The sequence below is a fragment of the Solanum stenotomum genome, chromosome 2, assembly GCF_019186545.1.
Source record: "Solanum stenotomum isolate F172 chromosome 2, ASM1918654v1, whole genome shotgun sequence".
Classification (NCBI taxonomy): Eukaryota; Viridiplantae; Streptophyta; class Magnoliopsida; order Solanales; family Solanaceae; genus Solanum; species Solanum stenotomum.
In genome coordinates, this window is record NC_064283.1 from 60,178,799 (window position 1) to 60,189,683 (window position 10,885).

Here is a 10,885-nt window from a genome sequence, read left to right on the forward strand (position 1 = left end):
TTAATCTTCTGTGTATGAGTTAAAATACTCCATACACAAAATTGTCTATTATATAAGCAATGGACACACATATATACATAATGATCTATTTAAACAAAAAACTTATTATGTTAAATAAATAACATAAAAAATCTTTACAAGGGATTAAATAAAAATTTCTATAACACAATTACATGGTTAATAATATATCCCAACAACAACAACCCTTTGCGTTTTTGGAGTGCAAGTGACACCAAACCAAGAGCAAAAAGAAGTATTTTTCGTCCAATTACTGGCCAAAAAATGATTAGGACTTGTAATAAGATTTTGGAAAGCTAATAGAGCTAGTTGGTCAGTCTCATTTGAGGAAGCAATTGATATAGGAAATTGAAGTAGAAAGAGAAGTATCAATAAGAAATTGTGCTTCTCCATATGCACTAGACAAATTATATAGTTGTTTCAAGGGGATCATTAATTTGTGTGTGGTATTGCCAAGACCAAAGTTACTCCACTATATATATCGCACCAAAACAAATAAAATTGTTGAAAAAAGAATCTGTCCATTTTCTGTTGACATTACTTGGGTTGTGTTTCACAATAGTAGATTGTTACCGTGAACGAACTATTTAATAAATATAAGGTTGTGTTACATGTAAAAGAAAATAAAATAAAACACAACACACATTCAATATTTTTTATAGAATACTTATCATCATCGTTGTCATCATACTATACTAAAGTAAGAAGATGCTAAGTCAAAAATCGAAAGACGAAGATGTCCATAAAATATAGAACGACCATTCACTTAAACATACTACTTGTATAGTATTATTCTTGTATTGAAAAGAATTTGAATTTACCTTCCAAAATTTAATAAAGTTGTATTGGCATGATACTAAAATGAGAAGAGAAATGTGTGCAATCAGCTATTCATCAAATGTCTATACTCAAACACATGGATGGCATACACATCTTGATTGACTTAATGTGAACACCCGATACAAATAAATTTTTATTGGGTTACCTTTGAGCTTTTCCACGGGGGACATTATGCGAAGACACTCACTTAAATGCTTGTATCTGGAACCTTGACAATTTGGAGAATGATATTCAGAAATTTTCCAAATTAAATTCAACAAACAAATTAAAGCTGTTGAAAATCTCAACTTCTTGACTTGGCTATTTCCAGTTAAACAATATTGAGGGGTTAGTTGAACACCCTTCGTTGAAAAATTACATTGTATACATAGAAAAACAATATGAAATATATATAGGTCATGTAGACTGTAGTATATATTAATTCTTGAACATCCGTAGTGAAATTTCAAATTTTGCCACTAACTCTCTAAGATGGATTCAAGATTTGAAGTTTATGAGTCATTGTAGCGATTTCAAGTTAATATGCAATAATAACTAGGTTCAAATTAGAATATTTATAGATATTTAATGACTTTTTTTAGTACATATACAGAGTTCAGCAAACACTACATGCAGAGTATATTTTTATGAATCTCCCTCTAACATTCTGAATCCGCCACTTTTTACATGACTACGTGCATCTTTGGAATCCGATTTATTTAGTCAAGTGAAGGTTCATGGACCAGCCTTATAGATGCAAACCTCTGGAAAATTATCTTTGAAAAGCCCAAAGTTAAAACCAGAAATACTCTTTTCTTTAGACATATTTGCAAAGTCCAAATGAAACCAAAATATCTAGAGGCAATTTGCACAAATAGCCAATTTTGATATCACCATTTAAGTCATTATTGAAAATTGAAATGCATAAATTTGTATTACAAATTTAGCCATTTCGAGATCAATTTCAAAAGACAAATAATGTCTGAACTCTAAAGTTATGTTTATGAAAGTTTAAATTCAGAAATCATTGACAAGGATGATTAAAGTTTTGGTTTCGTCAATCCTAAATGCTAGACATTTTTTTGTTTGAATTTTGATTCGACCATCTCAAACTTTCAAATAAAAATAATTAAAGTTATTCGTATGTTTGGTCACCTATATTGTGAGAAGTATTTATCCATAGAAAGAAAGATTAAAGAACAAATATTTTTGTAAAGAATGGTGAAATGAACTCAAATTTCAAAATTCGAATTTTTGAATTAAATTTGTTTAAAAAATTTGAAATTCAAATATGTAAATATGTTGACTTTCATTACAAGCTTGGAGTTTAGAATCCCAAAAAATGACAACTAGAAAAATTAAAATAAACAGCACACAATGGTCCAACTTCCAAATTCCAATCTTGTAACAAAAGCTAACCAATTCATCATAATTTGGCCCTACCTACCACAACAAAAAATTTATAAAAATTGGCGGCAAAAGTAAAATTATTAAATAAGTATTAAAATTGGTATTTATGATTTACCGCTAAAGTTGATCATAAATAAAAACATTTAATTTTGTTTCTTATTAACTAGAGTAATTCTCATATTGATGCATAACTTTAGAAATATACCATCTCTAGAATTGAATATAAATATATTGCCAATATATAAAAAATGACAATAGGGTGCATAAAATATTCTTTTGTCTTAATCTATGTGACATTTCACTTTAGGAATGTGAGGTAGACAAGTAGACGACCTATAATAATATTCTTCTATCTTAATCTATGTGACATTTTTGAATTTCAAAACTAATACATTTTTTTTTACAACTCAAACAAGTCTATTTTTGACAGTAATTTTTTAACATATTCTTCAAATATCTTGATTACGAATTCTTTAACTTAGAGTAGTATATTTTACATAGTTTTCAAATATGTAAATCTTATTTTTAAAAAAACTTAAGAATTTTATGCCCGAATTCACAGTCAAAACTAAACTATTTGACTCTTAAAATCCACCACATAAATTAGAACAGAGGGAATATATAAGCATTAATGATTATTTTCACTACTCAAATTTGTGATTTATGATTAAAGTTTTTTTTTTTTTTTTTTTTTTTTACAATTATCTGAACTTGTAGTTTCCACAAAAATCTCCACAGGTGGGCTCCACATCTAGCTTCTCCTCCACTTTTCCAGCCATATTTAATACTTTACCCGCCAAACCCACATAACCCGCTCTTCCATTTAGCGGGAAAATTTCAAAAAAATTCATTTCTACGAAAAAAAGAGAGGGAAATTCAAATACAAAAATTCAAAAAATAGTTTGTTAAATGCTATATATACGCACAGATCTCACTGAAATTGTAGCAAATTCTTATAGTCTGACTTTCAGTTTCTGTTTTGTAATCTGTCCCTTCTGCCAACTGTTTGACGAAATTCCTCAGTGAAAAAAAGAAAGAGGAACAATGTATGTTGTGAAGAGAGATGGTCGTCAAGAAGCGGTTCATTTTGATAAGATTACTGCTAGGCTGAAGAAATTGAGTTATGGGCTTAGTCCTGATCACTGTGACCCGGTGCTCGTGTCTCAGAAGGTTTGTGCTGGTGTTTATAAAGGGGTTACTACGAGTCAGCTTGATGAATTGGCTGCTGAGACGGCGGCTGCTTTGACTGCGAATCATCCTGATTATGCTTGTGTGAGTCTCTGATTTGCCTTTTTTAAATAGGGATTTGAATTTTTTATGGACAAGGTGAAAATTTGCGTAGTCTATAAAGTTGGGTTGCTCTTTGATTTGCTTTATGTCTATTGATGTGTTGAATTTGGAAATGATAGTTAGTTCTGGAATTTGGGTTAATTTGAGGTAAACGTATTTCATAATCTAATGAAATGGGTTCCAATAGTGGGAATTACCTTGATTATGCTTGTGTGTGTCTCTGATTTGCTTTATTTTTTATAAAACAATTGGGGGTATAGGTGGGGAAAAGGGAGATGGGATTATTAGGTGGGTAATTAAATTCTCATCGATAAGGTGAAGCATTTTAGGTAGTCAAGCAGTGAGCTATTCTCCGATTTGCTTTACATCTATTGATTTGTGTTTTGAGTATGTTGAATTTGGAAATGATAATTAGTTTCGGATTCTGTGTTAAATTGAGGTAAAAGTAATTTGTAATCTAATGAAATGGAGTCAAATAGTGGGAAATTGATATAGACGATTCGTATATCAATACTTTGACTATTTTTTATTTTATTTTTAAAATTGATAATATTTGATTGAAAATGGAATTTAAGATATTGATTTAATTTTACCTACCGTATTAGTAGTATTGAAATAATATATTGTATAAAACCATTGATTGAGAAACTAGTTTGATAGAGAAGCATTATATCAAACTTTATAAGTTGAAGTCTAATGATATAGCTAGTGAAATGTTGTATTGCAAATGTTTTGAATACTGTTTGATTGCATTCAATAATGTTTAACAACATTTCACTAGCTATAATCAAGATAAATTATTTTCTTGATTATTCAAATTGAACAAGTAAAAGTGATTGGAGGGAGTATTTATAATTGCCTTCAACCATTGGGAGAAGCAGTTGAATTTTTGGAAAACAAGATTACAATCTTGTTATTCACTAATTCAAGATATAGTTCTTTGGATAGCTCCTTTATTTTTTTTCTTGATAATAATGGAATCATGATATGTTTGAGTTGTTGTTGATTTCAATGTAAATAAACTAAATATGATTCCATTATTATCAAGAAAAAAGAAATAGAGCAGGAGCTCAAAGAATTATTGATTGAGCAAGTGAAAGTGATTCGAATGATTGTAGTTATGTGTATATCTTCATATTAATTATATATATTTAATTAATATGAAGATAGCTATGTAATTGGTTCAATTTGAATAATGAAGAAAATAATTTATCTTGATTATAGATAATAAAATGTGTCATTAATTGGAATGGGGTAGTAACTATTATGTTCTCTCCCTTTGCTGTTCAGATAGAGTTAAAGCTTCTGTTGAGGATACATCTAAATATGAGTTTTTGCTTTCTGATCATTGTGTTTTTAATCATCCATTTGCTTAAATGTACTTATGTTGCAGCTGGCTGCTAGGATTGCTGTTTCCAATCTGCACAAGAACACAAAGAAAATATTTTCCGAGACGTAAGAGCATTATTTGTCACCAGTATTTTTAATTCTTTGAAAACAATTGGTTGGCGTAATGATTGAGATAGAAAGGTGTTGCTTACAGTATTGTGATTTTCACAGGGTCAAGGACATGTACAACCATGTCAGTGAGAGATCTGGACTCAAGGCACCTTTGATTTCTGATGAAGTGTATGAGATTATAATGAAGGTATCATTGCCCTTTCTGAACATAATTTTGTTTAAGGCTATGGTGAGATTGCTCAAGTGAAAGCTTGTTTGTTTATTGAATAATATCTTAAACACAGTTGACTGGAGTAAGATACTGTAGAAAAGGTCATTGAATTTTGAAAGCACCAGTTTCCCTGAGTTTTTTGTGTCCCTTTATTATTCATATCAAAATATATGCATCCAGACTTGTTCCTATGCTCTTCACTTGATTATTGTTGACATAGCTTAGTTACCCTGAACACTGTACCTGTATTTCCATTTAACCTTGAAACAGTATAAAAATTGCTCAGTTGTCCATTTTTCATGCACATGACATGTCCTTGCTGCTACTAAAACCAAGTAGTGATGAGATTGTTGCCAATCTTTCTGCCTCTCATTAAGAATGCTGTGTTCCCTTTTCAGGAAATAAGACGTTTTGCTTTCTGTTAATTTTCAACCTTTTATCTTTAAATTTTTGGCTCAATAAAAACATGATTTACTAAGTTGTTTCCCAAGGTGGTATGCACATTTGAATGCTGATTAGATAGTTGTTTCACTGGTACTTTTGAAGTTCAGAGGACAGTTATTAACTTACTTGTCTTTGACACAGAATGCAGCTCGATTGGACAGTGAGATCATATATGACAGGGACTTTGACTATGATTACTTTGGTTTCAAAACCCTGGAGCGGTCTTACCTCTTAAAGATTGATGGGAAAGTTGTAGAAAGGCCACAACATATGCTGATGAGAGTCTCTGTTGGGATACATAAGAATGATATTGAATCTGCCATCAAGACTTATCATTTGATGTCTCAGAGATGGTTCACTCATGCTTCTCCAACTCTTTTTAATGCTGGAACTCCAAGGCCTCAAGTATGTCAATTTGATTAGGAAATAGCTTCAGAGCATAATTTCCCAACAAAAGTTGTTTAATAGTTTCTTCCTTGACTTGCAGTTAAGTAGCTGCTTCCTGATATGCATGAAAGATGATAGTATTGAGGGCATATATGACACTCTTAAGGAGTGTGCTGTTATTAGCAAATCTGCTGGAGGAATTGGAGTATCTGTGCACAATATTCGTGGTACTGGGAGTTATATTCGTGGAACAAATGGGACATCAAATGGAATTATTCCGATGCTACGTGTGTTTAATGACACTGCTCGATATGTTGACCAAGGAGGTGGCAAAAGAAAGGGTATGCTTAATTACTTGTCTGTATTAGATTTGTTATAATGGACCCAAGCCTTGAATTGATTTTTTCTGACAATTTTATGATGTGTATAGGTGCCTTTGCTATCTATCTTGAGCCCTGGCATTCTGATATATTTGAATTTCTGGATTTGAGGAAGAACCATGGAAAGGTGTAGTTACTATCCTTTATGTAATCAACTCCCAATATGTTGTATTAGTCTCATAGGACTAAGGCAGCTTAATCAAACTGTTCTTTTCACTAGGACTTTTGTAATCCTTTCATGTCATAAGGCTTGTAATTGCAAAACTGAACATGTCTATCTCTGCAGGAAGAGCATCGGGCCAGAGATCTTTTCTATGCTCTTTGGGTGCCTGATCTTTTTATGGAGAGAGTCCAAAGCAATGGGCAATGGTCTTTATTTTGTCCAAGTGAGGCTCCTGGATTGGCAGATTGCTGGGGTGAAGATTTTGAGAAGCTATATACAAAGTATGAAAGAGAGGTAAAAGCAAGTCAACTATTGTGATTAATTGCTTGCCGAGCTTGGAATCCTTGGATTACTTGATGTTTGTCAGCATATGATATTAATGATCCCATTTTGTCAATTCAGGGTAAGGCTAAGAAGGTTGTGCAAGCACAAAATCTCTGGTTTGAGATCTTGAAGTCTCAGATAGAAACTGGGACCCCATACATGCTATATAAGGTGAATTTAATATTGTTTATCTTGTTATATTTGTTATTGGATGCATTAATATTTTTTTTTAATCCTTTCTTCTGTTTGTTATCATAGGATACTTGTAACAGAAAAAGCAACCAGCAGAATCTTGGCACAATCAAGTCTTCTAACTTGTGTACGGAAATTATTGAATACACAAGTCCTACTGAAACTGCTGTGTGCAATCTTGCCTCAATTGCTCTTCCACGATATGTTAGAGAGAAGGTAGTTACAAATGCCATACACTTGAAAACATTGCTTGGTTTTAAGTTCTTTGTCCTGTTATTTAAGCACTTTTCTTTATATCTTGTAGGAGGTCCCAAGTGAATCACAACCATCTAAGCTTGTTGGGAGCAGAGGCTCTAAAAACCGGTACTTTGATTTTGACAAACTGGCAGAGGTTAGATTTTATTCTGTCAAATTGGCATTGTCAACTTCTGATGTGTCTTTAAGTTATTTATCTTGGATATCTGTCTTACTGTGTTGTATTTTTCATGTGAGACAGGTCACTGCATTGGTGACTACAAACCTGAACAAAATTATTGATGTCAACTACTACCCTGTTGAAACAGCAAAAAGGTCTAATTTACGACATAGACCTATTGGACTTGGGGTCCAGGGTCTTGCAGATACATTCATATTGCTTGGCATGGCATTTGATTCACCAGAGGTAAGTCACCCTCCATCCAACTTTTGTTTAACTGGTTCAATGGTGGCTAATCTTGTATTTTGTCTATGTGTAGGCTCAACAGCTAAACAAAGACATATTTGAGACTATATACTACCATGCTTTAAAAGCTTCTTCTGAATTAGCTGCCAAGGAAGGCCCATATGAGACATATGCAGGAAGTCCAGTAAGCAAGGTATACATTGTAGCTTTTGCTTTGGTTGATGATTTACTATGTGGATTGCTTGATTGGTTGTCCAGGACTTCTGAAAATTAAACTAGGCTTTAATCTTGCCCTTCTTGATAAAGTTCTTGATAAAGAATTGTGATTTTCTGTTAAATATGAAGGTGATATCCAAGAAAAGACAGTTAAAAATGTGCCAAAACTAGAACCTGATATTATGGGGGTAAAAGTTTGATGATTTGTCAGATGTGTGTTTGATTCACTATTGTATTCTGTTAAGATTGGACTTTTCTGTTCAGGGTATTGTCCAGCCAGACATGTGGGGAGTAACACCCTCAGATCGATGGGATTGGGGTATTCTCCGTGAAATGATTGCAAAGAATGGTGTAAGAAACTCACTTCTTGTAGCTCCAATGCCAACTGCCTCAACCAGCCAAATTCTTGGAAATAATGAATGCTTTGAGCCATACACATCCAATATCTACAGCAGAAGAGTTCTAAGGTTAATTTTGCTGCTTGATCCTTTATCTCAATGCTAATAGAGTTAATTTTGCTGTCTTCAGATTTTAACTATGTATGCTCTTTTCAGTGGTGAATTTGTTGTGGTGAACAAGCATCTTCTTCATGACTTAACTGAGATGGGGCTTTGGAATCCTACCCTCAAGAATAGGATAATTTATGATGATGGTTCTGTGCAGAAAATCCCAGAAATTCCAAATGATCTTAAACTCATATACAAGTATGGATTTCTTTATTGCATTGTTTTTTTTTTTTTCATGTTCATTTTACTTCAAATTCCATGCTTATACTACTTAATGATGCTAGGACTGTTTGGGAGATCAAGCAACGGAACTTGGTTGATATGGCTGTAGACCGTGGATGCTACATTGATCAGAGCCAGAGTCTCAACATCCATATGGACCAACCCAATTTTGGAAAGCTTACATCCCTGCATTTTCATACTTGGTCCAGGGTATGCTTACCATTTCACAATACAGTTTGTTGTTTCAATTGTATGATTATTGTGATTCATCATTTGTACTAGTTTGGATACGCTCTTGCTTGAAATTCCTGTGTGAAGATGGTCTTGTACATGCATTTGAATTTCAAACTTGTTACTGGCAGGGTTTAAAAACAGGAATGTACTATCTAAGATCACGCGCAGCAGCAGATGCAATCAAGTTCACAGTTGATACTTCCATGCTGAAGGTAGTAAACCATTACATCTTGTGCTCTCTCATCATAAACTCAATATGTTCATCGTTACAGAACAAATTTGGAACTTGAATGCAGGAAAAACCTGAGACTCCAGTTGATGAAGAAACTAAAATGGCCCAGATGGTGTGTTCTTTGAGTAACCGTGATGAGTGTATGGCTTGTGGAAGTTAGATCCTCCTATGCAGATAACCAGCAGCATTTTGAACTTTTGGCTTTTGTTATTTATCTCTCCCTGCCTGCTGGGAGAGCTTAGTATCGATAGGTCATATTGTGACATGGCTAGTATTAATGTCCCTGGTTGAATCTGGCTTTAACTCTTTGTACATATATTAGGTTATAGTATCTTGCTATTACAACCAACTTTGTATTTTCCTTATATTAGTTAATGGTAAACTTGATGAGTTGATCCATCTACACGTCTGAATTTGCTGTAACGTGTCTTAATGTATCAGTGATGATATTGTGTTAATGCCAAGAAAAACAGTTCTGGAATGCTTGTATTTCCTCATTGTTCATTTTTAAAAAAAGATATAAGTTAAATTTTAAAGAGCAACTTTCACATATAGCAAACACAATTCATATTTGTATGCTATAGCAAACATATATATGTACAATTCACTATACATATATAAAAAAAACAATTGTATAATTCGCTATATATATACAAATAAAGTAGTTGTATAATTTGCTATACATATACAAAAGAAAGCAGTTGTATACAAAAGATCAATTGTATAATCTGTGTATATATAAAACAAGAAAGAGATAAAGGCAAAAGAAAACTGGATAGAGAAATATTTGTATTGTATAATTAAAAGTGTATAGGACGAAGATATATGTATTTGTATGTGTATATACAATTTTCTCTCGTTTTATACAAATAGAAACGTAATTTATACATTTCGTTTCTATTTGTATAAGCGAGAGAAGCGAAGGTGGCAAGCGAGATTTGGGAAAGTGGCGAGTGAGATCTGGGAGGGGAGAGAGGGGAACGAAAATTATGTATATATACAATTTCCTCTCACTTTATACAAACACAAACGCATTTTATACATTTGTGTTTGTATAAAAGCGAGAGAGGCGAGCGAGATTGTCACCAAACGAGAGTGGCGAGTGAGATTCCATCAGGGAGAGTGGCGAAAATAGCAATAGTTTGCTATAGGGTACNGTACTATCTAAGATCACGCGCAGCAGCAGATGCAATCAAGTTCACAGTTGATACTTCCATGCTGAAGGTAGTAAACCATTACATCTTGTGCTCTCTCATCATAAACTCAATATGTTCATCGTTACAGAACAAATTTGGAACTTGAATGCAGGAAAAACCTGAGACTCCAGTTGACGAAGAAACTAAAATGGCCCAGATGGTGTGTTCTTTGAGTAACCGTGATGAGTGTATGGCTTGTGGAAGTTAGATCCTCCTATGCAGATAACCAGCAGCATTTTGAACTTTTGGCTTTTGTTATTTATCTCTCCCTGCCTGCTGGGAGAGCTTAGTATCGATAGGTCATATTGTGACATGGCTAGTATTAATGTCCCTGGTTGAATCTGGCTTTAACTCTTTGTACATATATTAGGTTATAGTATCTTGCTATTACAACCAACTTTGTATTTTCCTAATATTAGTTAATGGTAAACTTAATGAGTCGATCCATCTATACGTCTGAATTTGCTGTAATGCGTGTCTTAATGTATCAGTGATGATTTGTGTTAATGCCAAGAAAAA

General features: G+C 33.1%; 1 protein-coding gene across 1 annotated transcript; it reads left to right on the top strand.

The window, feature by feature from the left end:
* The first annotated feature begins 3,103 nt into the window (after window positions 1–3,103).
* On the top strand, window positions 3,104–9,628 carry LOC125855009 (ribonucleoside-diphosphate reductase large subunit). The gene is made up of 17 exons (XM_049534638.1): window positions 3,104–3,519; window positions 4,931–4,992; window positions 5,098–5,185; window positions 5,795–6,058; window positions 6,141–6,381; window positions 6,471–6,547; window positions 6,707–6,877; window positions 6,986–7,078; window positions 7,166–7,315; window positions 7,404–7,490; window positions 7,596–7,760; window positions 7,834–7,953; window positions 8,241–8,443; window positions 8,531–8,680; window positions 8,767–8,914; window positions 9,067–9,150; window positions 9,235–9,628. The coding sequence occupies exons 1-17, from the start codon at window positions 3,292–3,294 to the stop codon at window positions 9,328–9,330; spliced, it is 2,427 nt and encodes an 808-aa protein (XP_049390595.1). The 5' UTR covers window positions 3,104–3,291; the 3' UTR covers window positions 9,331–9,628.
* Window positions 9,629–10,885: the final 1,257 nt, after the last annotated feature.